At 46.1% G+C, this 25,569-nt stretch overlaps 1 protein-coding gene across 1 annotated transcript in view; it reads left to right on the forward strand.

Annotated features, from left to right (window-relative positions):
• The window catches only part of DOCK2 (dedicator of cytokinesis 2), a 2,333,210-nt gene that overhangs the window by 309,356 nt on the left and 1,998,285 nt on the right, over positions 1–25,569 (forward strand). Inside the window, exon 5 of the mRNA XM_086931425.1 lies at positions 14,864–14,960. Coding sequence (XP_086787551.1) covers positions 14,864–14,960 — 97 coding nt within the window. The remainder of the gene's footprint in view (positions 1–14,863; positions 14,961–25,569) is intronic.

A 25,569-nucleotide genomic window follows, 5' to 3' on the forward strand; every position in this document is an offset into this window, starting at 1 on the left:
GTGTCAGGAAGAACCACATTCCTCACACCTAGGCTTTCTTTGTCTCAGTGTATGAAAGGAGCACACAGCCCAGAACAACAGAGCCATACAGAGTCAGGTGACCCAGGAAAGTGGCACAAAGAAACATTTGGTTCTGGCAGGAAAATGACAAATTTCACAAGTGGCCTTTTTCAGAATAGTAACTTAAAATCCAACTTTTCCATCAAAGAGCGTTTAAATCACAATTAATTCGAGTGCAAACATCATTTCTCTTTCTATTTCCAATCTGAAGTTACCACTTATTGTGCCAGATATACGACCTTATTTAGTGGTCGCAAACAGGAAATCGGCCTGTTTACAATCGCTAAATAGGCCTGCGCAATGTACAAATCCTATTTTGCGAGTCGGTAACCTATTACGACTCACAATTAGGGTTTGCGATTCGTTATTAGGAAGGGGCGTGCCAAGGGTGTTTTTTACCGCCTACTTCAAGTAGGTAGTAAGGCACTGGCAAAAAGGAAGGGGTCCCAAGGATACCCCTTCCCCTTTGCGACTGGCAGCGAAAATATTTCTAAAGAGCAGGCAGTGGTCCCACGAACCAAAACCTATTCTTAAAAAATTTGACAGATACGTTTAATTTTTACTTTCTTAAGTGCACCCCGGAGAATGGGCTGAATTTAAAAAAATCTGCTTTATTTAAAAAGCAGTCACAGACATGGTGGTCTGCTGACCACAGCAGGCCACCATCCCTGTGAGTGCCGGCCTTTCCTAATGGGGTCGCATATTGCGATCTGCCTCAGAATATTAATGAGGCCGGTCATTTGCTGCTCCATTGGGAATCGCAAATAGTGTCTGAGCAATTGTTGTACATCCCATTTTGTTAGTTGCAAATTGCGAATCGCAAAACGTTTCAATTTGCGACTCGCAAAATGGAATAGTTGTACATCTGGCCCATTAAGTGTAACAAGGCAACCTAGTGTTAATCTATGGAAGTGATAGGCCTTGCAACAGTTAAAAATTACTTTAGGTGTTTTTCCTTGACTGGGAATGTAAAACCTATACCCACATATTCTATTGATTAAATGCTATGCATCCTGCCCTTGGAGCCTTTAGGTCCTATCTTTAAGGCCTATCTTTAAGGCCTACCTTTACTTCTTAACTTATCCCGTTTGAAAATCGTTCTTAGTTGTACAACTATGTAACTTCAAATGTTTTATACTTCTAGTGTTATTACAGTGTTTATTATGTAATTTTATCCCTTTAGTTTTAATGTATCTTTACCTGTATGGTATGGTTTTATCTTTTATGGCTCTGTGCCGAATAAAGGTAAATTGACTGAGTGCTGCTACTCACTGGTGACATTTAATTTACAGGCAGGGCCCTGGGGACATGTAGTCCCATTAACTTTACGGACAAGGAAATTAGACGTACCAATCAGGTCTAAGCCAATTTTACCATGTTTTAGGGCAAGAGCACAACCACTTTACCACTGGTCAGCAGGGAAAATGTGCACAGAGTCCTGAATCCAATAACAACGTGCACAGCAAAAGAAGGCAAAAATTTGGGGTGAACTTGCAAAAACGGCCAGGCCCAACATGATCCCCCTTCAGCCAAAAGCTAGGGTAGAATAATCCAGACCTTGATAAACTTTCCTGTTCAGGTGATAGACCCTCCGCCCTTTGGCTCCGACTTCTGTCCTTTTACCAAGGAAAACTCTGCCTACAAGGACAACACCCGGCAGAGGGCCCGGTCCATCCACTGCCAGGTGGAAGTGCCAAGTAGGGGCCCCGGGCAGGTCATACTTCCAGCCTTGATGTTGGCCTACATGTCCTTGAAGTTTCTATGAGTGGGGTTGCACCAGACCTGGGTGTTAGGCACCCTACTTCCAATCCCCTTCACACCAGCTCAAGGGTAGTATCCTGAGACTTGTCTCTCAATCTGTGGAAAAAGGTAGGGCTAGGACCTTTCTCAAGATTTGCCCGGCGCTAACCGCCCTTGTACCATTCAAGTTTACCAAGCAATGAGGCAGGCGCCGGAGACCAGAAGGCAGGAAACAGAAGTTTATTCCGACGGAGCAGAACACATCAGAACAGACAACAAGGTATCATGTCGAGGTGCTCTAACAGCCACTCGGAGGCCTGGCCTCTTATACACTGGTTTATGGCATGTGACCTTCCTTTAATACAATCACAACTTTGTAGAGCATGGGAAAGACATCCCCGTAACCCTCGTGTTAATCCCACCCCCATATACATTCACAATAGAGGTCCTCAACCTGCTGATAAGAGAGAGAGTCATCTCGCAGCTGAGTGTGTTGTCGAGTCTTAGGATGTGTGCGCCTGATCATGTCACAGGGGGTGGGGAGGCCTGGATCAAATAGAGGGACCTTTGAAGGAGAGCGACCTCATACAATAAAGAGCAGTAAATGATATCTTCCGGCTTAGGCAATGGCCTCGGACCTGTGTGGACAGTCGGACACGGGGTGAGGGGCCATCAATGGAGAGGTATTCATGCTGTGTGGACAATCCAGTGCAGGAGGGAGGTTTAGCAACAGAGGGGCATTCATGGGAGGGGAGGAGGTGCTGGTCAGGCGCTGGCGTGACTCTCAAGGACAGGGTCATGCAGAAGGGTCGTGCTCAGAAGGAGGAGGGAGGGGGAGCCGGGGTGCGCAGAGGATGCTTGCTGGGTCAGAGGGACGTGCTGGCGATCGATCGTGGACAGGGAGACCATGATACCTAAAATGGCTGCCATGCACGTAATACATAGGTGACCTAGAATAGCTGCCGTGCATGTAGTACATAGGTGACAAGCTGGCGCAGATGATGTTTAGATCGCAAGTCAAAATTCCACAGTCCTCCCTTTTAACATATCTCGCCAACTTGTCAGTTTGAATTTATCCCCATAAGGCCACGTATTTCTACTTCATAGAGGGGGCTCATGTGCTCATTTCGGAAGTCCAAAGTCTTTGGGCACATACAGTTAGAAACAAGGCCGCACAAGGGTGGCAGACATTGGATACCTAAACAACACCCACATAAGATCACAACAGGTATCAACACAAAGGAAAACAACCTCCAACCCCAGTTCTTCAAAGTGTCCCAAAACCAGCTCCCAAGCGACCATCCTTCCTGTTCTTGGTGAACCTCCGAGGAAAGTCTGTGGAGGTGTTCAATAGCCTTGTAGACTGAAGGCGAGTTGTCAGGCACGTAGGTGCAGCAGCTGGATCCGATGATGCGGCATGCTCCTCCTCGGTCGGCCAGGACCACGTCTAAGACAAGACGATTTTGGAGGGTCACGAGGCGGACCGCCTGAAGCTCCGCAGTGTTGTTGGCGAGGATACCAGCCGTGATGTTGATCGTTGTTTCTACTGCCTGGGTCAGATGTCGGATAGCACGGCTGTTTGCCATTGGGCCCCACAGAGGAACAAGTCCCTTTGCTGCATCCAGGAACTGTGCTCCAGTGGAGTCGGCTTGTCCAAGGTCGTCTGCACGCCTCTGCCGGTGATGGTTGGCTGGGGCTACATATGTGGGTGGAAGAACGAAGGCAATGTAACAGATACCCTTCCAACCCTTCGGGAGCCAGGTGTAAGCCTTGGTGCCACACACAAAGTACATGTTCGGAGAAGCAACGAAGGAAGGGGGGTCAGCTGAGTCCAATGTTCTGGTGATTCGGCAGGCGCTGTAACCCACCAGTTGCGTTCCCTGGCCTTCTAGGCACACAAGGCCGGTGATGTTGATAACAGACAGGGCCACAGTCAGAGTGGCGGTAGTTTGTTTTTGCAGATGAGTGAAGGTGGTTCTGGCTGGATTGTGGAGCACCTGTACTTCGACTCGTTCTTTGGCAGGAATGTCTTTGATGAAGGTGGCGCCTGTGAGCGCAGGACACAGGGCAGCAGGAGTCTTTCAGGTTCTGTTCAGCCAGAACCCAGAGTAGAAGTGTGACACTGTCCGGCCGGAGGTGGCGTTGTCCTTGTGGCTCTCTTGCATGAGGATCAGCCAGGCGAGGCAAGAGCCGTGAACTGAGAAGGGTGAAGGGATGAAGGGAATAGAGTGTCCAGTGGCATGCGGGAGCAACCCGCAGATCCAACAGTTTGTAGCATTTGCAGCAAGGTTGTGTTGGTGCAACAGTTGCACGAAGGAATTGTTCCAGAATTCCCTGCGCCTTTCTCGGAGCTGAGGCGACAGAGATATTAGGTGATGCTCTTTCAGGGGTGTTGGCTGTGCAGTAGGTAGCAATGTCTCATGAGCCGGTGTGCTTTCCTCCAGAATCCAGAAGGAGGTCATGAGGAGGAGGCAGAAGAGGAAGGCAATGAAGAGTGCGATTGTCTTTGATTTGTGCAAGTTGTCAGTCTTTGGATTTCTATACTGGGTATTTCCTGTTGCTTCCATCATCTTCTTATCTGGCGCTTCCATCATCTTCTTATCTGGCGCTTCCATCACCTTCAAGGGGGCTCGGTAGCGGGCAGAACCACAGACTTCGTTTAGCTTCTCTCCCGGCAACCCTTGATTGTGTTTAGGTCACCGTTCTGAGATTTAACTTAGTCCGTGGCCTACTTAGCCGAAACTCCCTCCTTTCGACGCAGGAAATACCCTTCTCTGGATGGCACGGTGGGATCAGAGAATTTTGCAAGTTCGAGTGCCTCAGTATCGGGATAACAGTCCAATATCGGTCGGTCTTTGCTCAGGAGCTCTTCTTGGGTGCTGACGTTTTCTGTCGTGGCCAGGTTCGCAGAGACCTTCCGGCAATGATGCGCGTGCAGCCAGTGCTTCTTCCCCTCCACTCGGAGTGCTGTTCGGGTGGTGATCAGCACTTGCCAGGGGCCCGTCCACCGAGGTTCCAGACTCTTGGTTCGCTGGAAATTTCGTATTAATACGAAATCTCCCGGTTGGATGTCGTGGCCGGGGCCCCTGGAAGCATCGGGGATGGCCTGCTGCACCTGTTGATGAATGACAGACAACGTTTTAGTTAACTTGCACAAATAATCAGATAGTAGGACGTCCGGGACGTCATGAATGGAGGTCGGTTTGGGAGCAGTCCAGAGATTCATCGGACGCCCAAACACGACCTCGTAGGGGGTCAAATGGTGCTTGGTGGGGGTGGAACGCATCGATAACAAGGCCAGTGGGAGGGCATCCGGCCAGTTGAGTCCAGTGGTGGCCACTATTTTTGCCAGTTTCAGCTTCAGCGTGGCATTATGGCGTTCCACTAGACCAGCGGATTGGGGGTGGAAGACCGCATGAAATCGTTGCTTCACCCCTAACCCCTTTAGGATTAATTGGATAACCTCAGCTATGAAGTGGGGGCCATTGTCGCTCCATAAAATTCGACAAAGGCCATAGCGAGGGAAGAATTCCTTCAGTAGTACTTTGGCAGTAGTCATGGCAGTGTTGTCACGGGTTGGATAGGCTTCTACCCATTTGCTGAAGGCACACACGATGACTAGTACGTACTTCAGGCTTTGGCATCTCTCTAATTGGATGTAGTCCATCTGAAGGACCTCAAAGGGATGATTGGGGGTCCCGAACCCTCCCCGGGGTACTACAGTTCCTTTCCCGGGGTTGTGTTGCAGACAAATAAGGCACTGCTGAACCAGGCGTCTGGCTGAGTCGGGGATTTTATCGTTATGCCAGACTTTGGAAATGAGTTCGATCATGGGTGCAGATCCTATGTGTGCGGGGGAGTGAGCCATTGTCAGTATGGGAATCAGATATGAGTCAGGCAGCAACCATTTGTTTGCATCTTTTGTTCGCCAGCAACCCTCCTCATCCTTCAAACCCACCCTTGCCCATTTAGTCAATTCGTGAGGGGTGCTGGCCGACTGTATGTCTCTGATCATTTCCCTTGTGTCACTCCATTTTTCTGCTTGTGACCTAGTCACATATATGCGTGTCACTGTCCTATTCTCAGCTGTGGTTCGTGCAGTGATGTCGGCTAATGCATTCCCTTGTCCGACTAAGTCTGTCACTCTTTTGTGTGCCTGACATTTGATCACCGCTAATCGTTTGGGGAGGAGAACTGCTTCAATCAGAGCGGAGACTAGGTCTCCATGGAGGATTGGGGTGCCGTGGGACGTCAGGAATCCCCTCTCCCTCCACAGGAGCCCAAAATGGTGGACCACCCCGAAGGCATACTGGCTGTCCGTATATACGTTCGCGGTGGTCCCTGCGGCTATGATGCATGCTCGGGTGAGGGCTATCAGCTCCGCTGCCTGGGCAGATCGTTGTGTGATGCAGGCTGTCTCAACTACTGTTTGGGCTGTCGTCACTGCATAGGCAGCTGAAGTGGTGCCATCTGGGAGTTTGATGCATGAGCCGTCTACCCATAGCTCTCCATCGGGGTCAGGAAAAGCAGTGTCTCGGAGGTCAACCCTACTCCTAGTTTGTTCGTCTGTGAGGGTCACACAGTCGTGTATGGGAGGAACGTCGGGGTCGTTTTCAGGCAGGGGTAACAATGTGGCAGGATTCAAAGTCGTGCATCTCTTAAGTGTGATGTGGGGTGCAAGCAGAGTCAACTCGTACCCTGTCAGTCGTGCACTAGTCAGGTGTTGGGTCTTTGTCTGGTTCAAAAGGGTGTCAACTGCATGGGGCACTAATACAGTGAGGGAGTTGGAAAGTACGATTCCCTCGCTCTGACGGATGGAGACAGCAGCGGCAGCTACTGCTCGAAGGCAGGCAGGTAAGGCTCTGGCTACAGGATCAAGAGTGGCGGAGAAGTAGGCACAAGGGCGCTGCTTAGGGCCAATCGATTGAGTCAGGACAGACAATGCGCATCCCTCCCTTTCGTGGGTGAAGAGGGAGAAGGGTTTGGAGTAATCCGGCGTTCCGAGGACGGGTGCTGAGCAGAGTGCATCCCGTAATTCCTTAAAGGAGGCTTGACACTCAGCGGTCCAAGGGAACGGGGAGGGGGCATCCTTGGTCAGTAGGGCAAGTAATGGTTTCACAATGAGGCTGTAATTAGGCAACCACTGTCTACAAAAAGAGGTTAGGCCAACCAAAGAGCGGACCTGCTTTTGCGTTTTTGGGATGGGGGTGTCTAGGATAGTTTGGATTCGGTCAGGGGTAAGTTTCCTCCCTTCCTTGGACAGAAGATGGCCTAGGTAAGTTACTTGTGGCTGGCAGAACTGTAGTTTCTTTTTGGAGACTTTATGGCCATTTTCTGCAAGGAAGTGTAGGAGTTGGACGGTGGCTGTCGTTGCCAGCGGGGTGGTGTCGGCCGCCAAAAGGATATCATCGACATATTGGATCAACACCACTCCCTCTGGTAGCTGGAAAGCATCCAGCTGTCTTTTGAGGGCCTGGCTGTAAATGCTGGGACTTTCAGTGTACCCCTGGGGAGCTCTACAGAATCGGTATGAGCGAGATTTTAAAGTGAAGCCGAAAAGATAACGGCTGTCTGGATGGATGGGGATAGAGAAAAATGCGTTTTTAAGGTCGATAACAGAGAAGGTGGTGGCAGTGGACGGGATGAGGGTCAGAATGGTGGTGATATCAGAGACCACAGGATATTGGGGTACAACTACTTTGTTAATCTCTCGTAAGTCGATGATGAAGCGGTACGCTTTCTCATCTCCTTCACCTTGCTTCTTAACAATGGGTAGGATTGGGCTGTTGCAGACGTTGCTAACCACCTCTTCAACCACTCCTGCATCTACCAGAGACTGAATAATCGCTACCAGTGCTTTCTCACCCTCGGGGGATATCCGATACTGTGGAAGCTTCGGGAGTATGGCGTCCTGTCGTACAGTTATGTGAATAGGATCAATCATCATTCGCCCCACATCAGAGTCATTTTTGGCCCACAGGTACGGAGGCAGGGTGTCAAGCATTGACAGGTCAGCGTCAGTTATGGAGTACATGTGTTGTGGGGGACGGGACCTGGACATGTCTGGGTTGTCGTACAGGATGACTCGTATTCCATCTGGGGAACACCTAATGGTAGCTCGAAAATGCTTCAGTAAGTCAATGCCCATAATGGCGTCAGGGGAGTTGGAGGAAAGTAGGAATGTCGCGTCAGCAGTGTTGCTTTCTAGGTCAAAGGTAATAGGTACGGACAGGGGGTTAGTGGAGGGCGTCCCATCGAAACCTATCGACGTTATGTGTGAGCCAGACAAGGGTGCCCTTGGAATCAGTCGTTTTGATAACACACTACGTGTCGCCCCAGTGTCTACCAAGAATGGAGACTCTGTACCCAAGACCTTAGCGGTGACATAAGGACCTTGCTGGTCAACACAGAGCTCGACTGGATCCCTCCCTTGCCCCTGGCAGTCCTATGCAAAATCGGGGGCATTTTCACCTTCGGATAGCTGATATTGATTCTGTCGGGGACGGTCAAATGTATTCAGTCTTCCTGATCTGTCATTGTTAGTGTCGTTGGAGTTCCCTCGGCCCTGTACTCTATTCCTCGGACCACCTGCCACATCCCTGGAATCCCTATTTCTATTCATCTCTAGCAAAACCGGACACTGGAATTTCCAATGGCCGAGCCCTTTGCAGAAAGCGCATTGGTCATTGCTAACGTCTCTCCGTCCAGGGTGAGATGTCGGGGTGTGATCCTTAGGAGGTAGATCTCTGGGGGTGTTTGATTGGTAGTTCCCCCTTTGATGTTCCCGTCCTAGCGCTATACCCTGTATCTGGGCTATCATAACCCTTTCCTTTAAATCTTTCTTCTTTTTCTCGGATGCCCTATCATTCTCATTCTTTTGGTGCTCGTAATACTGAGCCATCTGAAGGATAGCTGCGGGTTTGGAGGCCCCCCAACTACTCTCACTCGTCTGCAGTTTTTGGGAGACTTCTTGAGTTAGTCCTTTTACATAATTTTGCACAAACAGGTGCTGTCCGGTTGCGGTGGTCATGTCCTGGCCACTGTAGTCGGAGAACACTGTCTCGAATCGGGAAAAGTATTCTGACACATCTTCCTGGGGTTTCTGTCGACAGGCCGTGACTATCGACCAGTCTACTTTTCTTTCCGGGACCAGTGTTTTTAATTTCTGGACTATTTTATCTGGGAGTTCCAGTATGTCTTTCACTGGTTTGCTCCCCGGTTCTCGCTGTCTATCTAGTTTACCGAGTTGGTCCCAGGTATGTCCAAACAGATCCGTGTGGTCAGCCTTCCGGATTTGCTTCCACACGTCAGCCGGCAGACATAGCCCAAAGAACAAGTCAATATCTGCTAAGGTCATTATTGTCGAACCCAAGGCTGTGCCTAATTCGGTGTAAAATGCTGTCGGGTTCTTTCTTAAGTCGGGCAGGGTTTGCTTGAAGGTTAGGATATCTTGTCGGTCCCATGGTTGGTAAACCCAATTGTACACAACCCTCCCTTTTGCATTTTCATTATTAATATCATCGCTCGTTCCCTGGCCCCGTGGCGGGATCCAGTAAGGAGCCGCTTCTCTGATAGGCATCATAGTATTGACTACTTCTACTGAGGTCGTTTCAGGGACTGTAACCTTGGTTTCTGGTTTTTGTTCTGTAAGGTGGCGGAAGACCTCGAGCATCTGCATGAAGAGTTCCGTCGCTTCACATTCAGTCCCATCTCCAACGTCAATCTTCCTATACAGCGTTGTCAGCCTGGCGGGACCCTTACTTTGATACCTATCTTCATATGCGTTCAGGGTGTGGTAGCTGAATCGCAAAATAAAATGCCGTCTGTGGCTTTCGGCATGTGAATTATATATGTTCATTGTGTACTCTTCGCTCTCCCTTCGTTCTACCAAGGTCTTTGCTATTTTGTCGATCCCGTCCCGCTCATCTTTGCTTAATCTATTTAATCTGGCCGATGATTGTTTGCTAGACTCGGGGTCGTCTGATGAGGTTGTTAATGTGGCTGGTGCAAAGGCCGTGAGGGCTGGTGCACTAGCGCTGAGATCGCTTTCGCTCACACTCGGAGCTTGCAAGCTTTGTTGGCTGGGAGCATATGGAGGGGGCATGTAGATGATTGGGGGACCTAATAGTAACTCATCGCTCGCCCGTTGTTTGGAGGGCAATTCAGGGTAGAGCGCAGAGGGGGTCCTAACAGGACATTGGCCTGTCGACCCTGATTCTTGATTTTGCATAGTTTCCTTTCTTTCTTTTATTTCTTCTTCTAGTTGCTTTGCGGCTAGGTGGGCTGCCTTTCGTAATTCTTTCCCTATTTTTGCTTCTTCTCTTTTCTTTCGCTGTTCCGTTTCTTTGCGCCACATGCCGATACTGTCGAGCATAGTGGGCGTGGTCTTATTCTTCTGGAGCGCTATTTCTAATGTTTTTATTTTATTTTCGTCAAAGGAACCTATCAGTGGCCACTGACTTTCAAGGTTCTTTTTCGTATATTTATGCCATAGTTTAGTGTAAGCTATAGCGACTAGTCCATACTTAGTGAACATGTCCTTATTAGGGGTGCCCTCCAGTGGAGCTGGATGGTTCATCTCTAATAAGCGGTCCGGGCTAAACAGGCTACCAACCAGTGGGGAGAAGACAGGCATGACGGATTACAACGGGGACAAAAGTCTGCACTACCTATCTTATCACGGCGGACAAAGACTAGACAGAATATTTCTATTCTACGTTGTTTGGAGGCCGTGAATACCTCAAAAGAACCAATACCGAATAATCGGCCAATCAAACAATCCAGTGGGGAGAATAAGTGGGCACGAAAAATTATCGCTACCCACTCTTTCTCTACCTGCAAAGAGAGGCCTTGTTCTTCCCTGTTTGCAGACAAAGAATCTCCAGACAATAATCCACGAACGATAGTTCGGGAAACAGTGGGGGAGGAAGATAGGTACGACGGATTACAATGGGGACAAAAGTCTGCGTTACCTATCCTTCACTGCTTGCAAAGAGAGAGCCTGTTTGCTTTTCCCCGTTTGCAGACAGTGAATCTCCAGAGGGTTTCAACAAAGCGTAATACTAGTATTATCCAAAAACAATTTCCTCAATTCGTCGTGTTTACACGACCTTACCCGGACCGCATGGACGGTTTCCTGTCCTCTGGATCCAGCGCCCGATCGTCCTCTCTCCTTCGTGTTGTTCGCGGCACTCCTGATGGTTCCCAGTCAGGACCGTAGATCACTCGAGAGAGGTCTGTTCAGAACTAGTGAAGGTCGGATGATCGGCTGTCAGACGAGGGTCTATCGGACATGAGCTCTTCCCGATCGTTGCAGTCGTTCACTCTGTCATCGGGACCTCTCCCACTGGATCCACGTGTCGCTGATGGGCCCCACGCTTTGGGACGCCAATTGTGGAAAAAGGTAGGGCTAGGACCTTTCTCAAGATTTGCCCGGCGCTAACCGCCCTTGTACCATTCAAGTTTACCAAGCAATGAGGCAGGCGCCGGAGACCAGAAGGCAGGAAACAGAAGTTTATTCCGACGGAGCAGAACACATCAGAACAGACAACAAGGTATCATGTCGAGGTGCTCTAACAGCCACTCGGAGGCCTGGCCTCTTATACACTGGTTTATGGCATGTGACCTTCCTTTAATACAATCACAACTTTGTAGAGCATGGGAAAGACATCCCCGTAACCCTCGTGTTAATCCCACCCCCATATACATTCACAATAGAGGTCCTCAACCTGCTGATAAGAGAGAGAGTCATCTCGCAGCTGAGTGTGTTGTCGAGTCTTAGGATGTGTGCGCCTGATCATGTCACAGGGGGTGGGGAGGCCTGGATCAAATAGAGGGACCTTTGAAGGAGAGCGACCTCATACAATAAAGAGCAGTAAATGATATCTTCCGGCTTAGGCAATGGCCTCGGACCTGTGTGGACAGTCGGACACGGGGTGAGGGGCCATCAATGGAGAGGTATTCATGCTGTGTGGACAATCCAGTGCAGGAGGGAGGTTTAGCAACAGAGGGGCATTCATGGGAGGGGAGGAGGTGCTGGTCAGGCGCTGGCGTGACTCTCAAGGACAGGGTCATGCAGAAGGGTCGTGCTCAGAAGGAGGAGGGAGGGGGAGCCGGGGTGCGCAGAGGATGCTTGCTGGGTCAGAGGGACGTGCTGGCGATCGATCGTGGACAGGGAGACCATGATACCTAAAATGGCTGCCATGCACGTAATACATAGGTGACCTAGAATAGCTGCCGTGCATGTAGTACATAGGTGACAAGCTGGCGCAGATGATGTTTAGATCGCAAGTCAAAATTCCACAAATCTAGGGTCTCTACCCTGTACCTGGACAGGTACCTGGAAAGCCAGGAGTTCTGAGGCGAACAACAACCCGTCTCAAGGTCGTCAAGGGGTGCACACTGTGCGAAATGGTGGCCGTTCCTTTTCCTATCTTGCGTGCGCTATACAAGACTCTTTGACTTTGACTTTATACTCTGTTAGTGTTATGCAGGGGTCTGCCTGGTGCTCTCTGATCCACTGCCCCTCCTTCTGAGCTTCTATACTCTCTTTTGGGTTAATACCCCCAGAAAGTTAAGCTATCAGGTTGCCCGGGAAACCGCCCAACCAAGCTCTGCTAACACTGATGGTAATTAATTTCCTGAGATGCAGTCAATGGGCATCTGGGGACTAAGTATGACGCCCCCCTTCTGGGCGACTTCCCCACACCATTCCAGGGACACCAGAACCACAGGGTGGACATAGCCTTGTTCCTGGGCATGGGCTACCTTACGCAGCTTTGCTGGTAGGTACTCATCTGGGGAAACTAGCCTCTGCATCAACATGGTCTGACTGGTACCGGTATCTCTCAGAGCAGTGAAAGGTATCCATTTAACAGTGATCTGATGACTCTCACCCTCAAGGATCACAAGTTTACCCTCTGAGTCTATCTCCCAGCTAAGGGAGACTAGGGCATGTTTTACCCTCTGCTCCTGGGGACTACTTCCCTCGAAAGTCACACTGGCCACCCTTGTAGACTTTCCCATAGTGAGTGGTTTCCTAGTACAGAGAGTCACATTGCTTGTGTCCTAACTGGGAACAATGAAAGCACCAGGGTTAGAAGTATAATTCCCTGGGCCACCACCCACCAGAACCTCCCATTGTCCTCAAAAGGGGCATGGGAACCCTTATCTTGGGACCTGTCTTTGACTGTGGACACCACTCACTTTGCTGGGAGCGACCTGAACCACCCTTCCTTGACTCACTCACAGTTACCTTATTTTAGAGCTTGATGCTGAGTCAAAGGTCGGCTTCCTATGCAAATGGCTGGGGTCAGTGAGCTTGGAGTATATCAGGTGTTGGCGCAACACTGGAAAACAAAGAGTGAGCATGTGCTCTCTCAAAATTATATCGCTCAGCTCATGGTAACTTCTTACTTTACTGTCCTTCTCCCAACCATATAGTGCCTACTTGGAGTAATCTTTGAAATCCACCCAGGACCGGCTTCACAGCTTGTAGCTTTTTCCATACTTCAACCTTTACATTTAAGGGGTAAGACCATACTTCCTGACAAGGGCTTCCTTCATGAGTGTCTACTTCCTTTCCTTAATGGTTTATGCCTCCAAAGATTGTTGAGATCCATCTTAATGCTTGCAAAGTCTCACAGGTGCCATTCAAAGGAATTCAAAGGAAGGCAAATATCTAGGGTGACACTGCAAAAAAGGCCAGGTCAAACACTGTCATCATAAAATACGCCAAGCTCTAAGCAGGTTTGTGAATTAAATCAAGAAGGGATATCTTGTGCTAGTTACTGATTAAGAAACAAAAATCAAACTAAGATGGAAACACCTCCCACAAAAGCAAGTTTACTATTTATGACCTGCACAGGTCTCTGTGTTCTTCATCCCTTCTGAAACTCTCCCAATAAATGCATCAGGTATTTTCAATGAAAGTCCCAAAATTCAGAAGTCTGCTCTCCCTTCTTAAAATAACCATCCCCACCCTTTTCTCCTTAAGGAATGCCTAATAGTCTGCCTGATCTCACACACATTGTATTCCCACCTACCAGGTTGTAACACCAGGAAAGGTGCACACTTGAATGATATCATATATTTATATGTTTACATATTTTTATTTTACTTGTATTAAGGAAGGAAGGAAGAGGTGTGTTGCAGCGGCCAGGGCTGCTGTCTCTGAAACATGGGGCCCTCACGGTTCAATCCACGGCACTGGCAGCAGGTTAGCCCAGCACCATGTGACTCTGGGCAATAGCTCGCTTAATCTTCCCAACAGCTCCCAGTGCCGGGATACCTCTCTGGAGGTAGCTGTGCACTTTATAAATGGTGCTATTCCATTTGTATTATGTATACTGCAAAACCTAGGGCCGGATTTATCGTTTGTCAGAAAGGGCACTCTGTCACAAACGTCACTGAGTAGCATGTCCTCCAAACCTTTCGTTTGCCTGCCTCTTTTGGTAATGGAGGACCTCAAGCTTACTGTCAATGGAGACCCCGTTGGCTCTGTCAATGGAATCCTTTCTTCAACTGCCCAATGGAGTAAGGGTCATTGAAGGAAGAAGTTTACACTGCCCACCCTATTTAGCGTGGACAGTGAGTAGGGGTTATTAGTTCTTCTTTCTGAAACAAACTCCCACTTCCATCAAAATCGATGATGGCTGTCCACCAAACCTTTTGTACATTGAAAGGGGCCCCTGTGATGGCAGTTCCCTTCAATGCACAGAGATCACCGCTTGGCTGGCGTTCATCTCTAAATTTGATGGTGGCAAAAGAAATTACTTCTGCCAGCCTTTCAAACAGAGTACTGTCTGTCAAATGGTGAGTCAGGACCCATATTGCTTCTAGGGACTGGAGCATGAAATTAGCGAAGAAAATGCGAAAGGTAACATTTAATTGGTACGAGACTGTTCAGTTTTGGTAACATTGACCTTATTCAACACTTATTATCCTCTGTTGTGTCTACTATTATGTCCTTCATGGAGTTCTGCCTAATTGACATTTCTCCAGAAAAAGAATGGAGGTTAACAGTTTTATTCATGTAATCTTTATTTATGAATTCTTTTTTCAGAAAAACAGAGAATCTCATACCTACTGAGATCCCTCTAGTGCAGGAAGTTACCTCTACACTACGGGAATGGGGAAGCATCTGGAAACAGCTCTTCATGGTAAGCAATACACATTTTCATAATAAAAGTAGAATGGAATTCATAGCAATATACATTGAATTCTATCAGGGAAATTTCCTACCTATTGTTCTTTATCTTGCTTAAGCATTCACAAATGATGTAATTCCATGGCTCAGCTCCGTAATGCATGAAGCAACAAGCTACATCACAAGACTCGACTGAACAAAGCAAAACAATTTGTGGTGTATGGGCATCCAAAGCAAGTGCAACATTAAAATGGGAAAGTCGCCACATTAGAGGACAATAAATTATTCTTAAGCCTGATATTGTAACAGCAGAAAAAGACCTTTGGCAGCTTTCTCTGACATTCAAAGAATAGTTCTTACTGCTTTCTAATTCCACACCCATCCGTTTCTCCCTTCGACCAAGGGACGTACCGGTGGGTAGGTGAAAGTGAGCGAGGTTACTGGGGGTTGCCCCACTCAGAGTCACCGCTGTGCCCCATCTGTCGCACATCACTACTCGTGTTTCTCACAGGGATTGGAACACTTTGAGAGAAGCTGATAAAAGCTCTTAAACAGGATAAATTGGAAGAGCAGGTTTATTGGTACAACCATCAACAGCAAGACACAGCAACTGACTCTCTAGTTAGAATGTAATAATTCTATCTATGAGGTAAAGTACACAAAGTTCTTTTGAAGAGACAGTAAACATAACACATCCCCTAACCATAATAAAAGAAAGAAAAAAAGAAACTTAAAGACAAAACAGCATTAAGAGAAACAGTATAAAAAGATAAATTAATACAGAACATAGGGGCATATTACCAACAACTAGCGATAATTATCGGTATGTTGGTTTAGCGGCGATATTTTTATCGCCGAGCTGCGGCGATTTTTATCGCTTAGGAACCTTGCTATTATCAAGGTTTGTCTCCTAAGAGATAAAAATCGTCCGAAATGCATGAATATCGCTGAAAAGTCAGCGATATTCATGCATTACCGAGCTAATGCTCTTAGCCATGTTATCCACCTACCATTGGATAACATGGCTAAGAACTGCTCAGGGGCAGGTGTTAGCTTTTGCATATATTCGCGCTTAGCGCGAATATCTCCAAAAGTTGGTAATAGGAGATAGCGATGTTAACGACTGTTTCCAGTTGCTAAGATCTTGGCACGCCCACTTTGCATGTCATTATTGATAAAGATAAATATCACTGACATGCAAAGCGGGGCCCAAGATGGTCGCGATCTCCTACTAGCTGTCGCTAACTGGTGTTAGCGACAGCTAGGTAATAGGGAGATAATTGTATCTCCTCTTTCTTGGCTTTTAAAGCCCCTTGATAATATGTCCCATAGTCCCTAAATCTCCTAGGAGCCTGTCTTGACCTAGGAGCTTGTCTTGATCTACCAAACACATTTCCTTGGCTAAGACTAGAAGAAGTACAAGTGCGACTGGAATTATCAATGGACCCAGAACCATTACTAGAATGATTCTTAAACTCAGTACACTTTGTCAATCTATACATATTCCAAGTGCACCCATTGTCTAAAGTCACAACATTTTTTTAATAGCAGTAATGATGAAAGGACCACTGAAATTGGAAGTACCCTTGTGTCCATATTTTGGTTTCTTCACAAGAACACTATCACCACATTCCATTTCCTAAATTTGACAGCCATCCTATCATCATAGCGTTGTTTATACTTCCATTGTTACTTAGCCAGCGCATCTCTTCTTCTCAACTCACTCTCAACACTATCATCACAAACCTTCTCAGGAAGCCAAGCTGGGTTGAGCTTGGAATTAGCCATTCTCCCCCTTAAGGCTTCAAAAGGAGACTTCTGCATGACAGCATTGGGAACTGTGCGATGCGCCAACCAGGTCTCCCTCAACACACTACTGAAGGAAACTTTAGACTCCAAGGCCCTTTGAGCACAACTCTTTACAACCCTATTCATTCGTTCAGTAAGTCCATTCGCTTGAGGCGAATAAAGAGCTGTCTTCTGGTGAACAATTCCAAGATCTTTAAGAAAAACATCCATCTCATTGGAGGTAAATTGTACCCCATTGTCAGTGAGTACATACTTAGACACACCGTCTGACACAAACACATCCTTAAGGAACTCAATTATGGTTCTAGAATTTACCACACCCATGCATTTTGAAATCACCCACTTCGAAGTGTAATCCACCAACAATACCACAAACCTCTTATGTGAGGGCACGAGCTCAAAAGGACCCGCAATATCCAACCCCACTTTAGTCCAAACTGTAACAGGAACTTCTACTGGAGAAAGAGGAGACTGGCTAGTGGTGTGTGATTTGTAATTAGCTGCACACAAATGACAATCCTTTACAACAGCTTCCACCATTCGATCCATACCAGGCCACCAGTATCTCTCTCTGATGCAAGCCTTGGTGAGGTTCCTCCCCAGATGACCCTCGTGAGCTAAGTTAACAACTTTCTCTCTCAAATCACCTGGAGGTACGAGTCTGTCCCCACTCAATAAGTTATCCTTCCAAAACGTCAAATCATTTCTCACCGTCCAATATGACATTAATTCATTGTCAAGTTGATCATACCTAGGCCAACCATTTCAGATGACATTCCTCAAAGACCGAAAAACAACATCATTAACAACACAACTCAACCATTAATCCTTAGATAAAGAAGATTCCAATACCCAATTTACACACTCTATGCTACCTGAAAAACCATCTATTTCAATCGGCAACCTAGATAAACAGTCCGCAGGCTTGTTATTTTGGCCAGAAATGTATTGCACAATAAAATGAAACTCTTGTAGTCCCTCACTCCATCTTTGCAATCTAGGTGTCATATGATCATTCTGATGGCAAGAAAATATTTGAACAAAAGGGCGATGGTCAGACCTAACAACAAACAGAATTCCCCACAAAAAGAATTTGAAATGATGTATCGAGTAATTCATTTCTGCATATTTCAAAGCCCTTGAAGCAAAGGCCACTACAACTTCCTCCCCATTCCCAATCTGAGAAAGTACTGCGCCAAGACCTTTAAGGCTGGCATCAGTTGTGACAATAGTTTTTAGTTTAGAATCAAAATGTCCCAAAGTGGGCATTTTACCAATCTCAGTCTTTATTGACCGGAATGCTTCTTCACAATCACTAGACCAAGTAAACCGTACGCCCTTTTTTAAAAGAGATCTTATAGGCTCAACAATGCTCGCAAAACCTTTGACAAACTTGGAATAAAATTCCGGCTTGCCTAAAAAAGATTTAGCCTGGTCTTTATCTTCTGGAGCCGGTGCTTAACAATACTCTCAGCCAATTCCAACTTTGGTTGTATCCTATTTCCTGAAATTACATGTCCAAGATAAGTGACTGAGTCCAAACCAATTCTACATTTCTCTTTCTTAACTGTGAGTCCTCCATCACTTAATCTGTCCAACACCGATCTTAACACTGCATCATGCTCCCTCACATCCACACCATGAATCAAAATATCGTCCTGGAAAAACATCACATTCCGTAGATCTCCAAGGACCATTTTCATCACCCTTTGAAAGCAAGCAGCAGCCGAGGCCAACCCAAAGGGCATTCTTAAGAACTGATAAGCACCAAGGGGTGTAACAAAGGATGTTAAGTGTCTAGACTCCTGATGTAAAACAATTTGATGGTACGCTGAAGAAAGGTCTAGAATACTAAAAATGTTTGCTCCTTTCAAGATACTGATTGATTCAGATATATTTGGCAGGGGCTGCCGATCAACCCAAATATATTCATTTAGTCCACGTAAGTCCACACACATTCTCACAGCTTTGCCACCATCCTTGGGTGCCAAAACCACTGGACTCAACCATTCTGAAGACTCAATCTCTTCTATTACTCCCAATTTCAATAATTTCTCAATCTCCAGTTTCAGAGGCTCAACCATCATATTCGGTACTTTTCGGACTTTATGTATACACGGTTTTGCAGATTTCTAAAGGTTAATCCTGTGTTCAAATCCTTTTAAACATCCCAGTGTATCCGAGAACACTTTAGGAAATTCAGAAAATATTTTTTCAGAATCACACACACTGCTAACCCCATCTGGAAGAACACAAGAAAGCAAATCTTCCATAGGCATGACTTGATCATGAGGATTTTTAGCACAAGGATTTAGGACTATTCCAAAGTCATGTTGATGTTTTCAACCAAGAAGATTATCTCCTCTAACAGCTACATAAACTTTGCCAGTAATTTCTTTACCCCTGAAAGAAACCTTAGCCACTGTATACTCCAGAATATCTATTTTGGACCGACCATAGCTTAGAGGAGCAATGTCTGGAGGTAAAAGTGGAACATTTTCTAGACCAACAACCTCATCCCAAATTTTGTTACCAATTAAAGTGAAAGGAGATCCTGAATCCGCCATGAGTTTAAATACATACTTGTCAATTCCTATATCACAGAATGGCATAGTAACTCTTCAGAATCAACATTCTCTCCAAAATCTTTTACATTTGACACAACAACGGTGTGTACAATGGCAGAAACATTTTCACTAGTCTCTTTCTTTTTGCTAGACTTACAAACACGAGCATAATGTCCTTTACCCCCACAATTATTGCAGATGCTGTCTCTTGCAAAACAATTAGGAAAATTTGAAGTGTGAGAAAAACTACCACATCTGAAACAACGCATTCTCTGATTAGTATATGAACGTTGTTGCTGGAAATCTCGTTCCTTAGGTAAGGAAGTCTCTTTACTAAAGGGGGAACAAGTTTCTTGATAATTCTTCTGAGCTAATGAGTTCTTTTGAGACAGTTTGTTTCTTGAATTAACCGAGACTTTCGCAATACCATCAGGACATTCTTCCAAAAAATCATCTTCTTCCAGTCTATGTACTACATCCTGATTTTTCTTTTTATTGTCATCCAAAGTGTGATTCGCTTCCTCTTTATTTTTCCTTATCTCTTTAACCCAAGTGGAAGTATTCTCCATACCTTCTACAATAGCCATAGCCTCTTTTAGAGTAGGGTTCTTTGATAATAATTTTTCTTGGACTCTTGTACAGTTCGTGCATCTTACGAGCTGATCTCTCACAAGTGATTCTGATAATTCTCCAAAATCACAGGTGCGTGCAAGAGTTTTTAGGGCAGCCACATATGTACCTACTAGTTCAACAGGAGCTTGTATGCGAGTGAAGAATCTATGGCGTTCTAAGACAACGTTAATTCTGGGACCAAAATAATTTTCCAACATGGATATGGACATTTCAAAAATATCTGAAGGTTCACCATCAGCTCCACCCACTGGTATAGTATCCATGCTATCATATGTGTGTCTGCCTTCAACCCCTAAATTATGCAATAAAATTGCTTGCTTCCTAGTGGCTGAAAACTTTTCCCACCCAATTGCCACCAAATACGAGTCAAACATGTTTCGCCATCTCTTCCAAGGAAGTATAGGTTCCCCTTCCTCAGAAAGAAAAGGTGGGGGTTGTGACATACTGGAAGTAGTAGCCATATTGCTAAAATAAGTATGTTAATACCAAATTATATAACACATATAACAAAACGTGAATCAAAATCTGAAATCCAAATAATCCGCAGTATCTGTACAGTATCCAAGTACAGTAGTTAGTCCAAGATGAATCCAAAATCCAAATTCGTCCAAACCAAGTCCAAACCAAAATTCCAATTGTAGGGGAGTTGATGGTTGTAAATGCTTATCCCCAATCAAGCCTTCACCCTCGTCGCCAGTGATAAAAGCTCTTAAACAGGATAAATTGGAAGAACAGGTTTATTGGTACAACCATCAACAGCAAGACACAGCAACTGACTCTCTAGTTAGAATGAAATCATTCTATCTATGATGTAGAGTACACAGTGTTCTTTTAAAGAGACTGTAAACATAACAGAAGCTTACTTCTATTTGCTCTTGTACTTTGTTTGTGTTTATACAACACTGTACCTTCATTGTTTTACCACGGAACAGAATTGTGTTGATTTATTTAATTTTTTTGAAATTTTGGCGACCCGTGTAATCATTTGCTTCTTTTGTTGCAATTTTTTGCACAGATATTCCTTACAACGTTTTTTCTATTCTGGGTGTAGAAACTTCTCCTGCCCAGGATTTACGTTATGAAGGCTAGATGAAGTACAACTATTTAGATTTTAACTTTTCACACGGCCCTTTTACATGCTCATGCATATAATTCAATACTGCTGCAAGTCCTATTTTTAACATGCCACGTACAATTACCCCTGCAGCTCTCATCGAGATCAGAACATTTTGATAGAAGATTTCAATTTTGATTAAAGTTTGTCTGCACATAACCTCAATTTTTATGAAAGGTTTAGCTTGGGCTATAAAAAAAACATTTATTTTTACAAATGTTTTTACATGAGCGAAGAAGGATATTGTCAGTTGTACAGGAGCTTTCCAATAAGGACAACGTTTTCCTCACTTTTTTGTAGTTTTCCGGTCTCTATTGCCTACTTAATGATTCCTGTCTGATCAGAGCCACCTCTGAGAGGGCACTTGGCCAATGACAAGTAGGTCTTTGGCTTCTCATCAGGTCCTACAACACACCAGCACAGTCGCCATGAGTGAAGAGCATGCTGAAGATAAGTCCATCTGTGCCAGTTCATGACAGGTCCGTACACACTGCCCAGTTATGGTGATGGGCACAGCTACACCAGCATCCATGAACTTACCATCTGCAACATCTTCTTTGTCTGTTGTCCACAAACCTTAAGCTCCTGATTCCTACTCAAATGGTCTTAAGAGAAGAGAAAGTATGCTAAATTACAGTCTGGGGTGGTGCCTTCACTGGGGCATTGAGGTGTTGCCCCACTTATATTTTGCCCCCTGCAGCCCCTGAATTAAATGAAAACTAAATATTTTTTTTCCCCAGCTACGGGGTCTCGCTGCATGACATTTTTCTTCTATTAGCCGTGTAGATCCACATCAGGAGGGGAGGGAGTGGGGCTTCAATGTGATTGTTATATCACGTGATGCAAACTTGCAAAGCAGGTTCACCTGGTCATCAACACTCACGCCTGAAAGAAGTGTGCATGTCAGGTTGGCTGCCTGCCTTTCTCTGACCAACCTAACATGCATACTACAGGAGTCCTAGTCTCACTGACCGTGTATTAGTGGGCAAGGAAGGGGCAGAATCACAACTGCAGCTGCCTGGGCTCAGAATGAGTGCTCTGTACACCTGCCCAATCCAATCCTTGTGCTGCTCTCAGTAACGGAACAGCATCTGGATTGGCCCGAACACGCCATCAGGCCTCTGGCTGAGTAGCCCTGCACATTGGGCAGTGAGAGGGTGGGGTGGTTCTGGTCCATGTACAAATAGGCAATCACTGCCTGACTTTATTATGAAGCTTGCAGTGATTGGCCATTCTGTCCCTTGGCTCTCTTTCTTCCTTCTGGCCTCTTCACAAGCAGGCGTAGGCAACTTCACTTACAAACTTGCACAAGAGAGAGTAGAGGAGATGACTTTGTGGTAGTGGCTGATCCAACCTGAATCTAACTCCTGAGGCATGACCAGTAAATTCTGAAGTGGCACTCTCTGTGCAATGTTATGTACCTGTACCACTACCTACTGTAAAACAAGCATTTGCAATGAAATAGGTTTCGCATTCATGCAAGTTTGAGCTATTGACATTGTAAATGGCAACGCCTTTTATCTTTGTTCTGGGTTTTAAAACATAAATAAAAGACATTGGGCCAGATGTAGGTAACTTCCATTTACTGATTCCTTAATAGCGATTATTACCGAATCGCTCGATTATTACCGAATCGCTATTAAGGAATCGGTAAATGCAATGTAGGTAGGAATCGCTAAAATATTAGCGATTCCTTAACATTCCTTAATAATGAATCTGTAATACCGATTTGTTATTAAGGAATACCTAGCCATTTATTCCTGTGGGCCGGAGGCCCAGAGGAATGAATGGCTGCTACCTACATTGCATTTAAGGAATCAGTATTGCTGATTCCTTAAATGCAAGAGCAACAAGGAATCAGTATTAAGGAATCAGTATTTACCGATTCCTTATTTACCGATTCCTTTCCTACATCGCACATGGCAAATTACGGGTCGGTAACGCTGAAATTTACCACATTTCGGCGTTACCGACCTGTATTTAGCCACCTACATCTAGTCCATTGTCATTTACAATACTAATAGCTTAAACTCTCGCAAATGAGAGGCCTATTGCATTGCAATAAAGGGCCTTCTCGGCCACTTGTTAGACTGTAAATATCAAAGGAAGAGACCGGCCTGCGACGTCTTCAATGTAGTGATAAATAGTGCAGTGAAGAAGCTGTGTATGTGTTGAAAATTACACAGACACAAAGTGTGAAGTGATAGTTACATATGATCTGAGCTATAAACACTAAGAAAGCGCTCCAACATCGTTCGCTCTGTGATTACACTTTTATGGCTCAGGAGGAAGAGCCCTCTCCTGCCCTCTCTGTGATTTGACTGTACAGTGTGGCATTGCGTAATGTTATTGCTATATTTGGCCTAATAAAAACACTCCAGCTGTAGGAGGGCCTTGGTGGTGGTATTGGTGGTGTTGGTGGTGGTATTGGTATTGGTGGCATTGACACTGGCAGTGGTATTGTGGTGGCATTGGATTGGTGGTGGTATTGGTGCTGGTGATAGTATTGGTGTTGGTGGTAGTGGTGTATTGGTGGTGGTGGTACTGGTGGTGGTATTGGTGGTGTTGGTTGTAGTATTGGTGGTGTTGGTGGGGGTGGTATTGATGGTGATGGTATTGGTGGTATTGGATTGGTGGTGGTGGTATTGGTGATGGTGGTATTGGTAATGGTGGTGTTGGTGGTGGTGGTATTGGTATTGCAGGTGATATTGGTATTGGTGGTGGTGTTATTGGTGGGGCTGGTGGTGGTGGTATTGGTGATGGTGCTTTTGGTAATGGTGGTGGTGGTATTGGGATTGGCGGTTGTATTGGTATTGCTGGTATTGGTGGTGGTGGTATTGATGTTGGTAGTGTTGGTGGTGCTGATATTGGTGATGGTATTGGTGGTGGTGGTACTGGGATTAATGGTGGTGGTATTGGTGGTGGTGGCATTCGTGGTGTTTGTGGTGGTGGTATTGGTGGTGGTGGTATTTGTGGTGGTATTGGTGGTGGTGGTATTATTGGTGATGGTGGTGGTATTGGTGGTGGTAGTATTGGTGGTGGTGGTAGAGGTGGTAGTGGAGGTGGTGGTAGAGGTGGTGGTATAGGTGGTGGTATTGGTGGTGGAGGAGGTGTTGGTGGTGCTGTTATTGGTGATATTGGGGTTGGTAGTAGTGGTGGTATTGGTGGTGGTGGTAGTGATGGTGGTATTGGTGGTGGAATTGGTGGTGTTGGCGGTATTTGTGGTGGTAGTGGTGGTTGAGGTGGTGGTATTAGTGGTGGTGGTATTGGGGGTGGTATTGTGGGCTGGTATTGGTGGTCGTGCTGTTATTGGTGGTAGTATTAGTGGTGATTGTGGTATTGGTGGTGGTGGTATTGTTGGTTTTGGTATTGGTATTGGTGGTATTGGTGCTGGTGGTAGTGGTACTGGCAGTGGCATTGTGATGATATTGGATTGGTGGTGGTATTGGTGCTGATGGTAGTATTGGTGGTGGTGGTATTTGTGGTTTTGGATTGGTGGTGGTGGAATTGGTGGTGGTATTGGTGGTGGTGGTATTGGTGATGGTAGTATTGGTAATGGTGGTGTAGGTGGTGGTATTGGTGGTGGTGGTGGTATTGGTGTTGGTGGTGTTGGTGCTGGTGATGGTATTGGTGGTATTCGTAATGGTGGTGTTGGTGGTGGTGCTATTGGTGGTCGTGGTATTGACATTGGTGGTAGTATTGGTGGTGGTATTGGTGGAGGTGGTGGTGATATTGGGGGTGGCTGTGGGTTTGGTGGTGGTATTAATGGTGGTGGTATTGGTGATGGTGGTGGTGGTATTGGAGGTGGTATTAATGGTGGTGATGGTATTGATGGCGGTAGTATTGGTGGTGGTAGTAGTGGTGGTGTTGGTATTGATGGCGGTGCTGTAATTGCTGGTATTGGTGGTAGCATTGGTATTAGTGGTGTTGGTATTGGTGGTGGTATTGATAGTGGTATTGTTATTAGTGGTGGTGGTATTTGTGGTGGTGCTGTTATTGGTAGTATTGGTGATGGTGGCATTGGTGGTGGTATTTTTGGTGGTGGTATTCTTGGTGGTGGTATTGGTGGTGGTATTGGATTGGCAGTGGTATTGTGGTGGTATTGGATTGGTGGTGGTGGTATTGGTGGTAGTGTTAGTGGTGGTGGTGTTGGTATTACTGGTGGTATTGGTGGCTATATTGGTGCTGGTGGTAGTATTGGTGGTGGCAGTTGTGCATTGGTGGTATTGGTGGTGGTGGTATTAGTGGTGGTATCAGTGGTGGAATTGGTGGAGGTGGTATTGTGTGGTGGTATCGGATTGGTGATGGTGGTACTGGTGGTGGTGATGATATTGGTGGTGGTTTTGGTGGTGGAATTGGTGGTGGTGTTGGTATTGCTGTAGGTGGTGGTGGTATTAGTGGTGGAAATGGTGTTGGTGGTAGTGGTGGTGGTATTGGTGGTTGTGGTATTGTGTGCTGGTATTGGTGGTGGTATTTATGGTGGTGCTGTTATTGGTGGT

Source organism: Lissotriton vulgaris, chromosome 7 (assembly GCF_964263255.1).
Source record: "Lissotriton vulgaris chromosome 7, aLisVul1.2, whole genome shotgun sequence".
Taxonomy (NCBI): domain Eukaryota; kingdom Metazoa; phylum Chordata; class Amphibia; order Caudata; family Salamandridae; genus Lissotriton; species Lissotriton vulgaris.